General features: G+C 36.2%; 1 protein-coding gene and 3 long non-coding RNA genes across 7 annotated transcripts in view; 3 read left to right on the top strand and 1 right to left on the bottom strand.

Annotated features, from left to right (window-relative positions):
* The window catches only part of LOC121811551, a 10,877-nt gene extending 8,311 nt beyond the window's left edge, over positions 1-2,566 (top strand). The window contains exons 13-16 of one of the 3 annotated variants that reach the window (XR_006052674.1): positions 509-1,252; positions 1,479-1,560; positions 2,028-2,173; positions 2,412-2,566. This is a non-coding gene — a long non-coding RNA (uncharacterized LOC121811551). Of the gene's footprint in view, positions 1-508; positions 1,561-2,027; positions 2,174-2,411 lie in introns of all 3 variants that reach the window. The other 2 variants (XR_006052675.1, XR_006052673.1) reach the window with 2 other exon arrangements.
* LOC121811572 lies at positions 1,223-19,119 on the bottom strand. Its single transcript, XR_006052720.1, has 3 exons — positions 19,084-19,119; positions 14,190-14,191; positions 1,223-1,357 (listed from the first exon to the last, which is right to left on the bottom strand). It is a non-coding gene; the product is annotated as an uncharacterized LOC121811572 (long non-coding RNA).
* Positions 2,689-20,174, top strand: LOC121811546. 2 transcript variants are annotated; one of them, XM_042212428.1, is made up of 7 exons: positions 2,689-2,865; positions 3,442-3,864; positions 3,974-4,065; positions 4,154-4,273; positions 5,145-5,195; positions 19,688-19,845; positions 20,084-20,174. In XM_042212428.1, exons 3-7 carry the CDS (start codon positions 4,054-4,056, stop codon positions 20,106-20,108), a joined length of 366 nt encoding a protein of 121 aa, XP_042068362.1. In that variant the 5' UTR covers positions 2,689-2,865; positions 3,442-3,864; positions 3,974-4,053; the 3' UTR covers positions 20,109-20,174. The 2 variants fall into 2 exon arrangements, 1 of the variants encoding a protein (XP_042068362.1); XR_006052647.1 differs by lacking the exons at positions 5,145-5,195; positions 19,688-19,845; positions 20,084-20,174 and adding an exon at positions 8,858-9,007.
* On the top strand, positions 13,986-15,412 carry LOC121811569. The gene is made up of 2 exons (XR_006052717.1): positions 13,986-15,043; positions 15,126-15,412. It is a non-coding gene; the product is annotated as an uncharacterized LOC121811569 (long non-coding RNA).

The raw sequence follows: 20,174 nt of genomic DNA, 5'->3' as shown, positions 1-20,174 counted from the left end.
TTTCTAATCCACTTTTTTGCTACCTTGCAGCTTTATAATTAACACATACATAATATTCTATTTTTCTGTGTCATATGCCGTGTACAAATATGTGCTTTAGTTGTGTTTCTTTGATATATAAACCCCATTGATTGTCAAATCTGGCTTCTTAATATATCTGTTAAATGTATGTCCATGATTATGTTGTTTCTGGTATCAAATGGTCATTATAGAATTATGCAAATATCTGCAAAGGTAAAAGTGATTTATATGCTAGAGCATTTGTTACTGTCCTCAATCTTGGCAAAGGTAAATGTGGTATTCATAGTATTTTCTAAGATAATGTGGAGTTTTATGATGTACTTGTCCATATGTTGCTATGTCCTACTTAGAATATGTTCCGGTATTATATGAATTATCTGCGGTGTATAGTCTCTGATATTCTATTCTATTACCTATGATGTTTGTCTAATTTGTTGTTTTGTTATTCTCTTTTAGTATCTGACTCTTCCGTCCATGTTTGGAACAGGGCTTCAGCATCAGAAGCTCAGGACTAGATATCTTTTTATTATAAATAACTTGTCCACTGCAAATGTTGAGGCTAAAGCTAAAGAGTTTATTGAAATTTTGAATTTTATACTATCCGTCCATGTTTGGAACAGGCTCCAGCATCAGAAGCTCAGGACTAGATATCTGGTTTGCGTTGTATATAGTTATGGAGAGGGAGAGATTTAGCTTGACACTACATTCCTTACCTTAAATAGTTCTCTGGATGCAATTTACCTTTGGAGTTACACTTTCTGTTTGGCATTTTGAAATATTTTGAAATAAAATTGAAACATTTGAACAGAGATATTGTGCAAGCCATTTATGTAAACTGCAAGGTTTGATTTTTCTACTTACTTTATTCATTTTGGAAAGCCGGTTTTTATTCTTGGTATTTGTACTATGTCTAGGTTCTGTTTTAAACAGAACTTGTAAAATCTAGTGTGGAAGAACTATCACTGCTGAAAATTTAGGAAGCTGGCTTGGGAAGATTACTATTGGAAAAAATCAAGTTCTAAGGGAACGAGTGATAGATTCTTTTTTTCGTCTGTTTTGTTTTTGAGTTTACTTCATAAACTTGGAGTTGGGTTGTCTGAAATCCTCATGTTGCAATAAATATTATTATCTCATCTTCTTGATTCAAATTTTTTTCTGACACATGGAAGTATATTATTTGTTGAATGCTTTTAAGGGACTCAGGATGCCTGTTGGTCCTTTTACCTCAAAGGTACGATCCATGGTTTATTTTTTATGTACTTGCGAGTCCAAGTTTATTTCAACTCAAAATGTGTTTGTTTTAGATTTTCAAAGCCTGTTCAAACAGCATTGCATACTGGTAATCTCAAATTTAAGATTGAAGTAATTCTGTATAAACATATCTGGTTAATCTTTGTTTTGGATTCCAAATCATAAATTTTGGACAATTTTCTTTGTTGATATCTCTTTGGTTTCAGGTTCTGTTTAAGCATTTAAGTGTTGACCTCAAGGATGTCACACCCTCTTCTCTTCTAAAGGATGTAGTTTGACAATTTGAAGGTAATCCTGATTTTTTAAATAAGGATGTTTGATCTTCACAACCACCAAGAATGCATGAGGTGAAATGTGGAATTATTTCGACACTAAACTAAATTGAGATACCCCTTGATGTTGCTGCCTCTCCCCCATCCTGGCAGCCACTCTCATATAAAGTGCAGCTTGTTGCATCTACTGTGGCAGGGTGACTGCAAAAATTATATAGGCCCATGTAGGAAAATCTAATTAATTATTTGACTTACATATTTGGGAAGTTTCCTTCATTACTTTATTTTGCAAACAATTTTCGTGCAGTAAATAATTAATTACAATGTATGGACTCTAGCCTACTCCGATTTCTGTATATTTTATCTGTTGACTTGATTACTTGATTAGCCTACTCTAACCTAACTATGTTAGTTATAATGTTTTCCCGTTCTAAAATATTCAGCTTGCCTAATGTTTATCCTTTGTGAATGCTTCTGCTTCAGGATCAGTCATTAAGCATCAACTTGTTACTCACCTTATGCTGGGCATTGCTTTACGAGCTATTTCAGTTGCTCATACTGAACCTGATGTTGGCCATAGTACTAATCACCGACCCGGTCTTATTCAATCTTCTGCTCCACAGATTGAGGTATTAATGTTATCTTCCTATTAAGTTGTTGAACCTGCATATGAGGAACAGAGGACTGTTTCCTTGAAAACATGACAAATGTTAAATTGCTATCTGGATGTCATCATCCAAAATCATCTTCCCTCATGCCTATGTGTGGTTTCTGGTTTCTCATGTCTATGTAGTTGTGGATAATACTTCTATTCCAAGTGATTTGCGTGAACTCATGATCACTGTAATTGTGTCCTTTTGTTTTCAGATTGCAGGCTCACCATTTTCTCTGATCGGACCCGGCAGCATATTGTCTGGATTAGCAATTCCCTCTTTGAGATCCCACTACAACAGAGACCACCAAGTTCTCTAGATGAGAGTGGACTCCTAATTTCATGAAGCCAACACAATACACCTACCCTTCCCTAGGCAAGTAATAGGGTCTTTGTCTACTTTGATGTAGTTCACTCGATACTTTTTCTATTTTTACATTGTTTTGACTGTATTTTTGAGAGCTAATCTACTCAAACCCACAATGCAGTGACGCAGTGGCGCTATGCTGTCAATACAATCTGCCTCGTGGGTTTTCCACGGTCTTCTAGATCAACCCCAGCAAGAAAATTATCACTTTTAGCTGTGTTACTTTCTCTCATGGTGTGTTTGTTGGTTACATTAACATTGGGACTGGTGTTACAGCTGAGAGAAGAGAAACTTCCATAGAGGTGATTGGATGTAGGTGTCTTATATTATTTTGGTCTCTGTTTACGCTTTATCTTGATCCTTTTGGTTTTCACATGCTTTTACTCTGAGGATTTTCTTCCTTGTTATGGACTCCTTACTTAAATGACTTGTAATTTTGATCGGTTCCTCTGGTAACCTATGTGCTAACTGATAGCACTCTCAATCATATATATAAAAATGGTTGTATTCTCGAATCAATTTCCGTTTCTTGAATTGTCAATCATTACCTATGTTCAACTAGATACTTGTACCATAATGTCCAGGATTATGTGGTTTCTGTATATTTTATCTGTTGACTTGATTTGTTTGGTCAAGTTCCTCAACAATTTAATTTGACTTAACATCTCTTATATGTCAATTATGTAGTTTTATACATTAATCTACTTCTTTGAGTTTGTTATCTTTATTGGTCCGTTTGATGATTATGTTTGATACAACAAATTATGGGTTCCTGATTGAACAAACATGAGCACAGATGAATAGTGTTGTAAAATACTCTTCAACCTAAAATATTCAGCTTGCCTAATGTTTATCCTTTGTGGATGCTTCTGCTTCAGGATCAGGCATTAAGCATCAACTTGTTACTCACCTTACGCTGGGCATTGCTTTACGAGCTGTTTTAGATGCTTTGAGGAAGCCTGAAGATTCAAAAGTTTGTTCCTTCCTAGGTTATCAGTTAATGTTATTATTGAGAATTTCAGTCTGACCATGGCTTTATGACATTCATATGTTTTTCTTTGGGACTGAGGCATTGGAGCAGTTTGTGGACTGTCTCATTGGGTGGTCACAGTACTGCGATCTTATCATGCACTTTGTAGCATTTATAGAGAGGGCACTTCATAAGATTTCAGCTGCTCATACTGAACCTGATTTAGAGGGAACCTTTAGCTGCAATCTTTCTATTCCCTCATGGAGAGTTTGTATCTGGCTGGTGCTCGTCTGACCCTCTAGTTTCTGAAGAGGATGCATCATTAGACTATGTATTATATGCATCGCCTAGATAATTCTTATTACAACTATTGCATTGTCTGAAACACCCTAAGTCATCAATGTATATAGACACATTAAATTTGAATTTACCCCTTGCAGTGTACCTCGATCCTCTTATGCTGATCAGAGAACTTCGTTGTTGAATAAAGTGATTGCAAACCTTCATTGCTTTGTTCCTGATGTATGCCAGGGTAAATGATTTAGTAATTTTCGTTTTTAATCAGGGTATGCCGCTTGCTACTACTATTTAGTAACTAATTACATTTGTTTCAATCCCAGATGAGAAGGATCTGTCAACAAATTCATTCGGTTCATATAGAAGGACTATCAGAAACTGTCAGATGGATTCTTTTCTCTACTTCAGAGCTGACAGAGTATCCACAATTAGCAAGAACTTATGTATGCCTGATTCTAACTCTTCCCTTGATTAATCAAGTAGTAGTACATACCTATATTCTAATACTTTATTGCATGTTGGTTCACTATTAAGTTATGCGGAGTCTTTAGTGTCTGGATTTTTGAATGAAGATGATGTACAACTGTTGAGATAATAAGAATGTATGCCCTATGCTGAAATCGGGCATTAATTATTTGTTTCTCCTATCTTTCTTGGTTTGCAATTTAGGTAATGATACAATCTAGCACATAGTCACTATGCAGCTTCTTGTAGTTGCACTTTTTTTCTTTAATAAACCTGCTTCACTCACCACATTTATTCATTATGTGCATTTTGTAGATAGGCAATCTTCTTTGTAGGTTATTTATAAGTCAGTTTGTGTCCCGGATCGTTCGTGCTGCATCTGAAAAACAATTAGTCCATGTAAAACCTCTCATGCTTAACCTATGGATATCATTCACACCTTTTTCCATAAAATGTTAAGTGCATCTGTTTTTGGGGCTTAGTAGAAATGATATTTACCTTAGCACATATATATTTTATCACTAACCAATTTTTATATTACCTTTAGGACTAGCTTCCTTTATTGGACTCTAAGCCCAGATGAAAAAAAGAGTAGCCCAACGCTACATTTTTTCTGTAAGAGATCGTCTCATGTATCTTTTCTTGTGATGTTGTAATTACCTATTCTAGTGATGTAAGACAAACCTTATACTTGATAAAAGAAAACGAAGGATTTTTTTTATGATATAAAACGTTTACTTCCTTTTACTTAAGATTTGAAAATCATGTAAATAAAAAACCACGTTTAAATAACACTTAATTTGTTCAGGGTCTTACATGATATGCAAATGATTTTACACTGTTTTGTAGGGAATAAGCGTCATAAAAAGGAGTTTTAATGCAGAAAAGGAAGGTACGAAGGTAAGATTATCTTGTAAAGATGATAGGAAAGATGGCAGTATATATTTAAAGAAAACAATGTAATCGATCAATCAAAATTGAATGTCGGAACTATTTCGACACTAAACTAAATTGAGATACCCCTTGATGTTGCTGCCTCTCCCCCATCTTGGCAGCCACTCTCATCATATAAGGTGTAGCTTGTTGCATCTACAGTGGCAGGGTGTCTGCAAAAATTATATAGGCACATGTAGGAAAATCTAATTAATAATTTGAATTACATATTGGGGAAGTTTCCTTCATTACTTTATTTTGCAAACAATTTTCGTGCACTAAATAATTTAATTACAATGTATGGACTCTAGCCTCTCTGATTTCTGTATATTTTATCTGTTGACTTGATTTGTTTGGTCAAGTTCCTCAACACTGTAATTTGGCTTAACATCTCTTATATGTCAATTAGGTAGTTTTATACATAGTCTACTGTGTTTGAGTTTGTTATCTTTATTGGTCCGTTTGATGATATGCTTGATACAACAAATTCTGGGTTACTGATTGAACATGAGCACAGATAAATAGTGTTGTAAAGTACTCTTCAACCTAACTATGTTAGTTGTAATGTTTTCCTGTTCTAAAATATTCAGCTTGCCTAATGTTTATCCTTTGTGAATGCTTCTGCTTCAGCTTCAGGATCAGTCATTAAGCATCAACTTGTTACTCACCTTACGTTGGCCATTGCTTTACGAGCTATTTCAGTTGCTCATACTGAACCTGATGTTGGCCATAGTTCCAATACTAATCACCGACCCGGTCTTATTCAATCTTCTGCTCCACAGATTGAGGTATTAATGTTATCTTCCTGTTAAGTAGTTGAACCTGCATATGTGAATTAGCTTATTACAAGTTCTATTAATAGCACTTATATCCCACTAGTTAACTAAAATCTCACACTTCTTCATTCCTGATTACTTTCTCTTTTTTCCTTTTCCCCTTTTGTTTCTTTATTATTTGTTTCTTCCCTGTGACCTGTTTATTAATTCTGGAGTTGTGTGGAAATGGAGGCGTTCTTATTCTGGTCTGGCCGTCATGAACTTAAAGTTATCAGGCTCAAACAATATTTCCTCATACATGGATGCTATCTCCCACCTAATATCTAAAGCTTTATCTATTGTGAGTGCACTTTCCAGTTAAGATAAGTGGATATATGTCTTTTAATATTACAACTGCTGGTGAAGTTAGCACACCATAAAAATTTTATGTGCTTGTGTGAACAGCCCCTTATTTCTTAAAGTAAATCTGATTTTTTCCGTTGTTGCTTTTGCACTTTTGTGAAGCTGAAAGTGTATCCTACCTGGATGAGGTGGCCAGCAACACAGCAACTCAAGATATAGCAAAGTTTGTTGGACTCGAGGTATTCTAAAATCAAAGCATCATGCAGTTTCTGTTATAACTTTGATAGATATACATGTTTCATTGCATTTATAATAGAAAAAGAATTCCCAGACCCTTTATATCTATTGTTACAATTACATTGAAAAACCAACAAGTTTTGTACACTGAAAATGAAACTAAAATAATCTTAAATGTGCTGCAGAAATTTTACACATCGAGAAAACTCAAATATGACACATTTCACACTTTTTCTTGTGATTTTTAACCGCCTATTATAATCCTAGTTTGTAGTATTACTCAGTCGCAATCCGGTCTATTACAAATGTTTATAGTATTTCCTATACAATAAGCATTGCAATATCGGCCTCCAATACACATATGCAGTTGTCAATTTGTCATTTCGTCTTACTTGGTGGTATCATGGGCATTTGTTTTGTATAGGTTCTTGCATTGCTAAAATAATGTTTAATGCTACCTCCGCAGCAAGCTACCCGAAGGGGCAACTGGAACTTAATGCAATGCGCTTGGCAGATGTCTTCTCAGATGATTCAAATTTTCGGTCATTCATCGATAAACTTTGTAAGCTTTCCATCAGTACAACTAATTTTAAAATTTTAGAGTGCTATGGATTCCGTGCCATGGTTTCTTTGCTATTCATGATTGAAGGTCGAAAAGACTCGAAGCATGACATCTGAGTTTCTTAGAAAATGTCCTTGCCTATTTGAACACACCAATGATGTGCTTGAAGAGATTTTTTTGATCAAATTGCTGGCTTTAACAAATGGATATTAATTTTATGAAAGTAACTTTTTAATGAAAAGGTGAGAGTTTGAGTACCTGCAATACCTTAGACTTGACGATCGCCTCCGAGCTTATCTTAGCTTAAATGGTAGTATTATGTTGTCTGTCGACAATCTTATTTGTATTTTGCATGTCATTTGCAAGTATAGTGTGCATGTGGATCTAGTAGCAAAGTTCTGAACTCAAACCTAACCAACTAATTTTTTGAATATGCTGGTATCTTGTGAAATGGAATAATGAGGGCTTCCCAAACTGTTGTTGCTATGTTCACAAGTCACTTGGCACATACAATGAGTTTGTAAGTTACCAGTATAAATATTTTTGACATTTTAATCATCTAATTGGAAAGTACCACGAACTGTTCAAGTGACATCATTTCCTCGTTTTGTTTTTGTCACTGCAAACAAATACAAATGATTAGTAAGAAGAGTTTCAGCTTGTCAATGTATGATGGTTAAATATTTATATTGTTTGACGTTTCATGTCTAAAGAGTAAACGGACATTTGTATGCCATACCATACACATCAATTCTTTTAATTTATCATCTTTTCTCATGGAAATTTTGCATTTTTTTTTTACCCAAAAAATGCGTACCTTTACAGGGAACCCTTAGCTGCAATCTTTCTATTCCCTCGTGGAGAGTTTGTATCTGGCTGGTGCTCGTCTGACCTTCTAGTTTCTGAAGAGGATGCACCATTAGACTATGTATTATATACATCACCTCGATAATTCTTAATTCGCCAAATCAGTTAGTTACAACTATTGCATTAAACACCCCAAGTCATCATCAATGTATATAGACACATTTTATTTGAATTAACCCCTTGCTGTGTACCTCGTTCCTCTTATGCTCATCAAAGAAAGTCTTTGTTGATTAAAGTGATTGCAAACCTTCATTTCTCTGTTCGTGATGTATGCCACGGTAAATGATTTAGTAATTTCTGTTTTTAGTAAGGGTATGCCGCTTGCTACTATTATATAGCAACTAATTACATTTGTTTCAATCTCAGATGAGAAGGATCTGTCCACAAGTTCATTCGGTTCATAGAAAAGGACTATTAGAAACTGTCAGATGGATTCTTTTCTCTACTTCAGAGCTGACAAAGTATCCACAATTAGCCAGAACTTATGTATACCTGCTTCTAACTCTTCCCTTTGGTTAATCAAGTAGTAGTACATATCTATATTCTAATATACTATTGCTGTAGGTTTACTTAAGTCATGCTATGTCTTTAGTTGCAGGAGTTTTGAATGAAGATGATGTATAACTGTGGAGGTAATTTGAATTTATGCCTTCCTTCCATGCAGAAACTAGGCATTAGTTATTTGTTCATGTCCTATCGTTCTTAGTTTGCAATTTAGGTAATGAAACATTCTAGCTCATTGTCACTATGCTGCTTCTTACACTTTTTTTTTCTTTAACAAATCTGCTTTACTCACCACATTTATTGATCATATTTGTTGTTTTAAAGTTTGTTTCTTCTTGCAGGAGCTTGGGAAGGAGTGGACAGAACAACTAGCTTCCTATATTGGACTCTCAAACCAAATGAAATGCGTGTATTTGGTGTATAGTGTGTGGATCTGTTTATAGTGTTTGTAATATATGTATAATGTGTGTAGTGCATGTGTTTTCTTAGCATGCATTGTGTGTTGTGTTTTTGCATGTATGTGTATGTGTATGTGTATGTGTATGTGTATGTGTATGTCTATGTGTATGTGTATGTGTATGTGTATGTGTATGTGTATGTGTATGTGTATGTGTATGTGTATGTGTATGTGTATATGTGTGTGTGTGTGTGTGTGTGTGTGTGTGTGTGTGTGTATGTGTGTGTGTGTGTGTGTATTTTGTGGATACTATGTGCAATCTATATGCTTGGAAATTTTTATTTCTTATAGTGTGTTTAGTGGGTGCAATGATGTATGTAGTGTATGAAGTATGTATATTTTGTGTGTAGTGTAGTCTATGTGCAGTGCGTGAAGTATGTATATTTTGTCTATAGTGTGTGTAAGTTTGTTAATTTTTTTAATAGTGTGTAGTATGTTTATTTTATGTATGTGTGCAGTGTATATTGTCTCTATTTTGTGCACAATGTGTGTATTAAATGCTAGAATGTAATGCGCATAGTGTTAAGAATGCGTTCCCGTTCTGCGATTAATTCCCCCGTGAAGTCGCGGGATCTCTTGCCCGACGATCAAGCACGATAAGAACTAGGTTTTGTGATAGAGAAGAAAGTAAATTTGCATAAAAATATTCTATTTCATATGAATGATGATTATGGAATATTCCCACATATTTATAATGTGGAATCCTCAAATAAATAAATCTAGTCTAATCTTAACCAACTAAGCAAAATATACGGTAAAGATATTAATTACTAATATATGGGAGATATGGAAGATATGTCTCGTATCACATAGTGTATAATTTTACTTTGAATATATAATGTGCATTGTGTATTGTGTATTGTGTATTGTGTATTGTGTATTGTGTATTATGTATTGTGTATAATATATGTATTATGTGTAATGTATGTAGTGTATATAGTGTGTGTGTCTGCAGTTTGTGTATTTCGTGTGTAGTGTGTAACTTGTAATTTGTAGTGTGTGTATTGTATGTAGTGTTTGTGTTGTGTACGGCGTATGAACTGTGATTTTGTGTTTGTGGATGAAGTATGTGTATTCTTTGTTAGTTTTAATAGTATGTGCAATGTGTATGTGTTTGCAGTGTGTATTTTGTTTATAGTGTGTGCAATATGTGTAGTGTGTGTTCTTTGTGTATAGTGTGTGTTCTTTGTGTATAGAGTGTGAAGCGCAATGTCTGTATTTTGTGAATATTGTATGCAATGCAAATATTTTGTGTATAGTGTGTGCAAAATAAATATATTTTGTGTATTGTGTGCAATGTAAATGTTTTGTGTACAGTGCGTGCAAAACATATGTATTTTGTGTAGTGTGTAGAGTTGTCTTATTTCGTATATAGCGTGCAACGTGTTTATATGTAGTGTGTAGCCTTGTCTTATTTCGTATATAGTGTGCAACGTGTTTATATGTGTTTGAAGTTCATGTATTTTGTGCATAGTGTGTGTAATATGTGTGTTTTTTGTGTAGCGTACTTTGTATTTTAATTGTGTGGTGTATGGTGTATTTTTGTTTTGTAGCATGTATATTTGTATATAGTGTGTAGTGCATTGTATGTGTTTTGTGTATAGTGTGCACAGTGTGAAATTTGTGTTGGGTGTGTTTGAAGTGCATTGTGTATTGTGTGTATTTTGTATATAGTGTTGTATAATATGTCTTTTTTATGTGTAGCATACTTTGTATTTTGTTTTAGTAGTGTGTGTATTTTATATATAGTGTGTGTAGTGCATTTTCTATATTTTGTGGATTGTGCTTGTATGTCTGAAGTGTGTGTTGGTTGTATTTTGTGTGCATATTATGTGCAATATATGTAATCTGTATGTGTTTTCGATGCATGTAGTTGTTTATATGAGTGCGCAGTGCGTGAATTTTGTTGTGTATGCAATATGTAGTGTGTATTTTGTATATAATGTGTATAGTACATTTTCTCTATTTTGTGTATGCAATGTTTATAGTTGTGAAATGTGTGTATTATGTGTTAGGATACTAAGTGTAGTGTATGTAGTGTTTTGTGAAATGTGTGTATTTTATGTTAGTATACTAAGTGTAGTGTTTGTTTTGTATGTTTGTGTGTAAATTGTGTGTATTTGTGTAGTGTAGGTAGTGTGTATTGTGTATGTAGTGGGTATTGTGTATATGGTGGGTGTAAGTGCAGAGTATGTATTGTGTATAGTGTGTACAATGCATGTATTTTGTGTGTATTTATTTTGTAACACAACATAAGTGTGTATTTAGTGTAGAGTGTATCAACTATGTGTATTTTATATTTCTGTGTGTATGAAGTGTGTAGTGTATGGGTTTAAGTATGCGTGTGAGTTTGTATTTAGTGTATAGTGTATTAATTGTGTATATTTTGTGTATATTGTATGACCGTGTGTATTTTGTGCTTCTGTGTGAAGTGAGTGTATTTTGTATTAGTATTTCTAGTTTGTGCAATGTGTGTATTTGCAGTGCATGTATTTTGTTTTTGTGTGTTTTTGAATCTGTAGTGTGTGTATCTTGTGTATAGTCTATGAATTGTGCGTAAATGTGTGATTGTTTGTAGTGTGTGGAATCTATCTATATGTGGTTGTAGTGCATGTAATTTTTGTATGTTTGTAGTGTGTATAATGTGTGTAGTGTATGTGTTTTACGAAGTGTGCTGTGTGAGTATCGTGTGTTAGCGTGTGTTTAGCACAATTTCAGTATTTAGAGTATAGTTTGTATTGTGTCCAATGTTTGTAGTGTACGTGTTTTATGTAGTGTGCAGTGTGAGTATTGTATGTATTTAGCACAACATCTGTATTTTGAATATAGTTTGTATTGTGTCCAATGTATATAGTGTATGTATTTTGTAACATGTGTGTGTATTTTACATATGCGTGTGAGTGTGTATTTAGTGTATAGTGTATGAATTATGTATATTTTGTGAATAGTATACGAACGGTGTATTTTGTATGAATTTAGTGTATTTTGTATTAGTATTTGTAGTGTGTGTATGTGTATTTGTACTGCATGTATTTTGTTTTTGTGTGTGCTTTTGAATTTGTAGTGTGTATTTTGTGTATAGTCTATGAAATTTGTGTATGTATGTGATTATTGTGTGTTTAGCACAATGTTTGTATTTTGAATATAGTTTGTAATGTGTACAATGTATGTATTTTGTCACACGGTGTGTGTATTAAGTGTATAGTGTACTAACTGTGTGTATTTTGTGTATAATGTACTAACTGTGTGTATTTTGTGCTTATGTGTGAAGTGAGTGTACTTTGTATAAGTATTTGTAGTTTTTGCAATGTGTGTGTTTGTAGTTCATGTATTTTGTTTTTGTGTGTAAATGTGTGATTATTTGTAGTGTGTGCAATCTGTTTGTGTTTGTAGTGCATGTATTTTTTGTATGTTTGTAGTGTGTAGTGTATGTGTTTTACGCAGTCTGCGTTGTGAGTATTGTGTAGTATATGTGTTTTACGTAATGTGTGTAGTGTATATGTTTCATAAAATATTAGAGTTCATAATTTAATTTATTACATCATAAAAATAAAATGAAATTTGATATATAATATATAAATAATAATTGAGTTTGCTGTTTTGATTTTAAAATTTTATAATTTATATTTTAATTTTTTACTTTTTAAATTTGTAATTTCTAAAATTTTAAATTTTTGTAATATTACAGTTGAACTCTATAGAAATAGAATCTCATCAAAATTTATAATATAGTGACATTAATATAACCTCCAAATGAAACTTTGTTTTGCTACATATATAATATTAGAAAAATATTCAAAACCACAAAAATAGTACCAAAATATATTAATCGATTATGGTTTATGTAATATTTTTTATAGATATTTTAATGTAATTTAGTTAGACATTTCGAACATGCAACATTTATTTATTGGGAGCACTATGATGCCACCATATATAGAGTAACACCATACCACCAATATAGTCCACTAGATCTGGAAATCCAATGCTCATGATTAAATCCCGCGCACAGAGTAAATGTTGTTATCTAATGGATTAGGAATTGTTGTCGGGGCTAATTTAGTCATTTCGAAAAATTTAAAGTTGAATCATATTTTTGGGGGTTAATTCTTGCGTATCAATTTGAGAAAATAGACTCTCACCCAACTCCACCATTAATCTGCATCGACTCCTATCTCTCCCCAATCCTCCTCTTCTCTAAAAACCCTAAATCTTTCTCGACTCTTTCTCTCTCCCCTCAATCCTCCTCTACACGGCACACACTGCACACATTTCACACACTTCACACACCACACACTGCACACACGTCACACACGTCACACACTACACACACGTCACACACTAAACACATTTCACACACTACACACACTTCACACACTTCAACATTTCACACATTTCAATCATTTGATTTTTGAATATTTTTTTCTGCTCTTAGATTTTCTTGATCCGAACCGAACTGCATTGGATAATTGAAATTTTCAAAAAGTTTAAACTGAACTAACAAAAAACCTAAAAAACTGAACCAAATTTGAAATTTCAGTTTGTGAATAGTGTGTGTGCAGTGTGTGTATTTTATGTATAGTGTGTGTATTTTGTGTAAAATATGTTTAGTGTGTGTGTTTTGTATGTAATGTGTGTAGTATGTATATTTTGTGTTTAGTGCATGTAGTATGTTTATTTTATGTATACCGTGTGTGTAGAGTGTGCAATGTGTGAAATGTTTTTTTTGTATAGTGCGTGAACAATGTGTATTTTGTTTATAGTGTACGTAGTGTGTGTAGTGTGTGTATTTTGAGCTGAGCATGTGTGTGTATTTTTTTGTAAAATGCGTGTAGTGTGTGGAATGTGTGTATTTTATATATAATGTGTGTAGTCTGCGTGTAGTGTGTATTTTTTATAAAATATGTGTAGTGCGTGTATATTGTGTGCAATGTGTATTTTATGTGCAGTGTATGTATTTTGTGTAGTGTGTGTATTTTGTGTATGGTGTGTTCCGCGTGTGTATGGTGTGTATAGTGTGTTTGTAATGTGTGTAGTGTGTGTATTTGGTGTATAGCGTGTGTATAGTGTGCAGTGTGTGAAGTGTGTATTTTGTGTAAAGTGTGTGTGAGTGCGTATTTTGTGTATAGGGAGGCGTCAGCCTTCCTCGTTTTCCTCCGTCGTCGTCTCTCCATCGTTGACCCTATGCTTTCGGAGGAGGAGCAGGAATGCCGCACCGCTGTCGCTCGTCGAGTCCGCGCTCCCTCCGGCTGCCCTCGGCAAGAGCCGTCCCTCACCCATGCTAATTCTCCATTCACTCCTCGTTCTAGTTCTTAAATTTCATTCTATTGAAGTTTGTATGGGATATAGTAGCATTAGAAATTCTAATTTGAGTAAAGTTTGTGGTTTCTGATCAAGTGATGGTATATGATAGCTCTGTTAATGTGTGTATGATAAGCTCCTACTTCCTATGTTATACCTGAGCTAAACGAGCAGGGGTGTGTGGAGGTTTCACTACTTCATCTTACTCCATCATTCTGTCCCATTATGAATGATGACGGCTCTAAATTCTTACTTGATGATATGGTGTTCAAACTGAGTTCCAAATGGAGTGGGGTTTACCTTCGCTGCTTGATGAACGAGGCTATTCTAATCTCCGGTCAACGAGAGCTGCATTCCCTCTCTATGCGTGGCTGGAGGTTTGGTGTGTGTGGTGGGGGAAAACTTGTTGCATATGGAGGGGGATTTTATAGGCTCTCTTGTGTACCTAGAGTTTGTTAGCACTCTTGACAGAGATGTACTTTGAATCCCTGACTCCTTTCTAACAGATTCTAGTTGTTTATGGGGTGTGTACTCGTGAATTGAATGTGGCTGCTCCCTCCTCACTCGGCAGCCTACTACGGGATCTCACTCCCTCCCCCTTTTCCAACCCCCCTACTGACTTCGGGTACGGTTTTGCAGGTGGACTGAAACTGACATGGTTGGCTGGAGTGCAGGGTGTTGCTGCAGCCTCTCCTCCCTCGCTGGACGCGCGGCAGCCTTGGCCGCAGAGTGCAGTCCGCTGCAGGGTGGTCTGCCATCTCATAGAAAGGTAGTACTACCCTTTCCCCTTTAGTCGTAAGTTGCTGCTCCCTTTCCCTGCTTTCCTTGGCTTACTTGTTTGTGTTTTGCAGGGAAGAGACTATCCATCGCCGGCGATTAGCACGTTGCCTCGGCCCATCGCCCGTCGACAGTCGAGGCAGCAACCGGTGCTAAATGTGTCGAAGCTAGTTCTCTCTTCTTTCTCGTATTGTAATAGAGTAGCTCTACGTGTAAACTTTCTTCAACATGTAATAGTTAGTTGGTGTGTGTTTCGTTTTTCCTTTATTTCTATCATTCTCATTGTAATTCAATACATAGCTTAAGACTTTCATATATTGTATTTCGTTCGTTTAAGAAATACACACATACTCTTCCACTCCGTTTGAGCTTATCTTCTTTCTTTAAATTTCTAGTTTTGGTATTCCTCACAATTCGCATCGCATTTCTCAAGAGTCTAAGGATCGTACTCATTAATTAATCGAAAAGATGAAATTGTTCTTTTTCCCCACTTTATTTCAAAGTCTCAAAAATAAAGGTCGCGGCTATTACATTAATTCTAGCAATTACCATGATCTCCTTAATTCTTGCTGATTTGGCTACTGATTATAATTCGCCACATGTCGTGGTCCACGTGTGTAGACCTTCCAAGGAAGATTGGCATCGCATATCCTCTTCATCCACCCTTGTTGCCTCATCCGCTGATAATCCAACCCATTGCACTAACACTTGAGCAACTGAGACACTGTCCCTCATAACTGAACGACGATCCAGGACCAGCTCTGGTAAATAAGGTGGATCCACACACAAGAGATCCTCAAGGAGAGATGGTTTAGGGTTTAGGGTTCAGCAACAGTCGCCCCAATAGCTTTCTTAAGAAGGGAGACATGGAAAACTGGGTGAATGTGAGACTCAGGAGGTAGTTGTCACTCTTCCCACCACACTAAAGGGACCGAAGTAGCGTGGTGCAGGCTTACGATTCTTTGAGCGAAACAAGTCTACTGGCGATATGGCCGGAACTTGAGATAGACCAGATCTCCAACATCAAATTCTTCGTGGCGGCGATGTCTATTTGCTGAACGTAGCATTTTCTGTTGTGCTCTCTCAAGATGAAAACGTAGGTGAGCTAACGACTCATCACATGCACGCAGATCTTCTGCAACAACATTAACTCTGACCTCTCCTGGCAGAAAGCTTTGAATAGTGGGGGGAGGACGACCATACACCACTTCGAAAGGAGTAATATGAGCAGCCGTTTGAAAGCTAGAATTATAGCAATATTCAGCCCACACAAGCCATTGCTCCATTGTTTAGGCCGCTCTGAAGAGAAGCAGTGTAAGTATGTCTCCAGACAACGGTTGAGGACTTCAGTTTGTCCATCAGTTTCGGGATGATAGGCGGAAGTCATCTGGAGTGAAGTGCCAGAGAATCGGAATAATTCTTGCAAAAATGAACTGAGAAAAATCGGATCTCGATCTGTTACAATAGAAGTGGGCAGTCCGTGCAGCCGCACAATTTCTCTAGTGAAGAGATCAGTAACTTGACGAGCAGTAAAGGGATGACGGAGACCCAAAAATTGGCATATTTTGAGAACCTATCCACAACGACCAACACACAGTCCACACTTCCTGCCCTGGGCAACCCCGTTATAAAATCAATGCTGATGTCATCCCAAATCCTTGAAGGGATCGGAAATGGTGTAAGCTGGCCAGCAGGGGCGCGTGTGTCGTACTTGTTCTTTTGGCAGATTGCACAAGCAACGAATTTGGTAACATGCTTACCATACCAGGCCAATACACATTAGCAGCAAGTCGGCGATAGGTGCGATAAGCCCCAGCACGGCGACCTAGGAGATATGGTCTCCAATGTTGGATAGCGAGCACGAGGGCCATCAATTCTTTTTCATAGGCAGATTTGGAGAGAAGGTGTGGAGAGATTGTCTTGCTAAAGTAGGCAACGGGTTGATTCTCTTGCATCAGAACAGCACCAAAACCATGCCCCGAGGCATCACATTCCACAATGAAATCTTTTGAAAAATCTGGCATTCGGAGCAAGGGAGCTGTGGTGAGAGCAAGCTTGAGATTTTGAAAAGCTTCATCTGCCTCCTTCGTCCACTGAAACTTCTTGCCATCGGGTTTCTTTAACAAGGTTGTGAGAGATGCAGCAATTTTACCATAGTCACGAATGAAACTGCGATAATAGCTGGTTAAGCCGAGGAACCCTCTTATGCCGCGCACTGTTGATGGAATCGGCCAGCTCATGACAACGGCTATCTTCATAAGATCCATACGTACTCCCTCGAATGACACAATATGCCCCAGATATTCTACATGTTGACGCCCCAAAATGTATTTCTTTGGATTAAGTATCGGGGCATGATTGTACAGGAGCTGAAAGACTTGATGGAGATGACCAATATGTTCTTCCCACGTACGGCTGTAGACGAGGATATCATCAAAAAAGACTAGAACAAATTTTCGAAGAAATGGTCAAAAAAAATCGTTCATGAGGCTCTGAAATGTGGCTGGTGTGTTCGTCTATCCGAATGGCATAACAAGGAATTCATAGTGGCTTGAATGGGTACGGAAGCCAGTCTTAGCCACATCTGATGGAGCCACACGAATCTGATGATAGCCGGCACGAAGATCGAGTTTACTAAACCATTGTGAACCGTGTAATTCATCCAATAATTGTTGGATCACCGGGATGGGATACTTGTTTGGCACGGTCCTTTTATTAAGTTCGCGATAATCAACACAAAATCGCCGGGACTCATCTTTCTTCCGGACAAAGAGTACTGGACTTGAATATGGGCCTGTACTCGGTTGTATAATCCCTGCGGCCAGCATCTCCGAGACCAACTTCTCTATTTCTTCCTTTTGAGTGTGGTTATAACGATAGGGTCGGACCGACACTGGTTTCGATCCTGGTTGCAGCGTGATGCGATGATCCGTCGTGCGATGGGGTGGCAGCGAGGTGGTTGCTGTAGAGATCCGGAAATAGCCGGAAATGCTATCACGTACTTTATATACAATAATAACAATCATTCAACCAAATATGCACATTATAATACACACGATGCAATGCAATATTGCAATTGATGCATTGCAATATTTGTTGATAAACAATACTGATCTTTTGTTGAATCTGTTGTTTTGTTATTCTGTTTTAGTATCTGACTCTTCCGTCCATGTTTGGAACAGGGCTTCAGCATCAGAAGCTCAGGACTAGATATCTTTTTATTATAAATAACTTGTCCACTGCAAATGTTGAGGCTAAAGCTAAAGAGTTTATTGAAATTTTGAATTTTATACTATCCATCCATGTTTGGAACAGGCTCCAGCATCAGAAGCTCAGGACTAGATATCTGGTTTGCGTTGTATATAGTTATGGAGAGGGAGAGATTTAGCTTGACACTACATTCCTTACCTTAAATAGTTCTCTGGATGCAATTTACCGTTGGAGTTACTCTTTCTGTTTGGCATTTTGAAATATTTTGAAATAAAATTGAAACATTTGAACAGAGATATTGTGCAAGCCATTTATGTAAACTGCAAGGTTTGATTTTTCTACTTACTTTATTCATTTTGGAAAGACGGTCTTTATTCTTGGTATTTGTACTATGTCTAGGTTCTGTTTAAACAGAACTTGTAAAATCTAGTGTGGAAGAACTATCACTGCTGAAAATTTAGGAAGCTGGCTTGGGAAGATTACTATTGGAAAAAATCAAGTTCTAAGGGAACGAGTGATAGATTCTTTTTTTCGTCTGTTTTGTTTTTGAGTTTACTTCATAAACTTGGAGTTGGGTTGTCTGAAATCCTCATGTTGCAATAAATATTATTATCTCATCTTCTTGATTCAAATTTTTTTCTGACACATGGAAGTATATTATTTGTTGAATGCTTTTAAGGGACTCAGGATGCCTGTTGGTCCTTTTACCTCAAAGGTACGATCCATGGTTTATTTTTTTATGTACTTGCGAGTCCAAGTTTATTTCAACTCAAAATGTGTTTGTTTTAGATTTTCAAAGCCTGTTCAAACAGCATTGCATACGGCCTCCTCACCCTTGGGCAGTGGTAATCTCAAATTTAAGATTGAAGTAATTCTGTATAAACATATCTAGTTAATCTTTGTTTTGGATTCCAAATCATAAATTTTGGACAATTTTCTTTGTTGATATCTCTTTGGTTTCAGGTTCTGTTTAAGCATTTAAGTGTTGACCTCAAGGATGTCACACCCTTTTCTCTTCTAAAGGATGTAGTTTGACAATTTGAAGGTAATCCTGATTTTTTAAATAAGGATGTTTGATCTTCACAACCACCAAGAATGCATGAGGTGAAATGTGGAATTATTTCGACACTAAACTAAATTGAGATACCCCTTGATGTTGCTGCCTCTCCCCCATCCTGGCAGCCACTCTCATATAAAGTGCAGCTTGTTGCATCTACTGTGGCAGGGTGACTGCAAAAATTATATTTTTCGTGCAGTAAATAATTAATTACAATGTATGGACTCTAGCCTACTCCGATTTCTGTATATTTTATCTGTTGACTTGATTACTTGATTAGCCTACTATAACCTAACTATGTTAGTTATAATGTTTTCCTGTTCTAAAATATTCAGCTTGCCTAATGTTTATCCTTTGTGAATGCTTCTGCTTCAGGATCAGTCATTAAGCATCAACTTGTTACTCACCTTATGCTGGGCATTGCTTTACGAGCTATTTCAGTTGCTCATACTGAACCTGATGTTGGCCATAGTTCCAATACTAATCACCGACCCGGTCTTATTCAATCTTCTGCTCCACAGATTGAGGTATTAATGTTATCTTCCTGTTAAGTTGTTGAACCTGCATATGAGGAACAGAGGACTGTTTCCTTGAAAACATGACAAATGTTAAATTGCTATCTGGATGTCATCATCCAAAATCATCTTCCCTCATGCCTATGTGTGGTTTCTGGTTTCTCATGTCTATGTAGTTGTGGATAATACTTCTATTCCAAGTGATTTGCGTGAACTCATGATCACTGTAATTGTGTCCTTTTGTTTTCAGATTGCAGGCTCACCATTTTCTCTGATCGGACCCGGCAGCATATTGTCTGGATTAGCAATTCCCTCTTTGAGATCCCACTACAGCAGAGACC

The sequence above is a fragment of the Salvia splendens genome, chromosome 7 (genome assembly GCF_004379255.2).
Source record: "Salvia splendens isolate huo1 chromosome 7, SspV2, whole genome shotgun sequence".
Lineage (NCBI taxonomy): Eukaryota > Viridiplantae > Streptophyta > Magnoliopsida > Lamiales > Lamiaceae > Salvia > Salvia splendens.
This window is presented reverse-complemented; position numbering and strand designations above follow the sequence as displayed.

What these genes read in the sequence shown, in the direction of transcription:
- LOC121811546 (XM_042212428.1), top strand. An exon ending in CAGAAAAGGAAGGTACGAAG is followed by an intron (nt 5,196 to 19,687) that starts GTAAGATTATCT and finishes TGAATGCTTCTG; the next exon opens with CTTCAGGATCAGTCATTAAG. An exon ending in CTTCTGCTCCACAGATTGAG is followed by an intron (nt 19,846 to 20,083) that starts GTATTAATGTTA and finishes TTTTGTTTTCAG; the next exon opens with ATTGCAGGCTCACCATTTTC.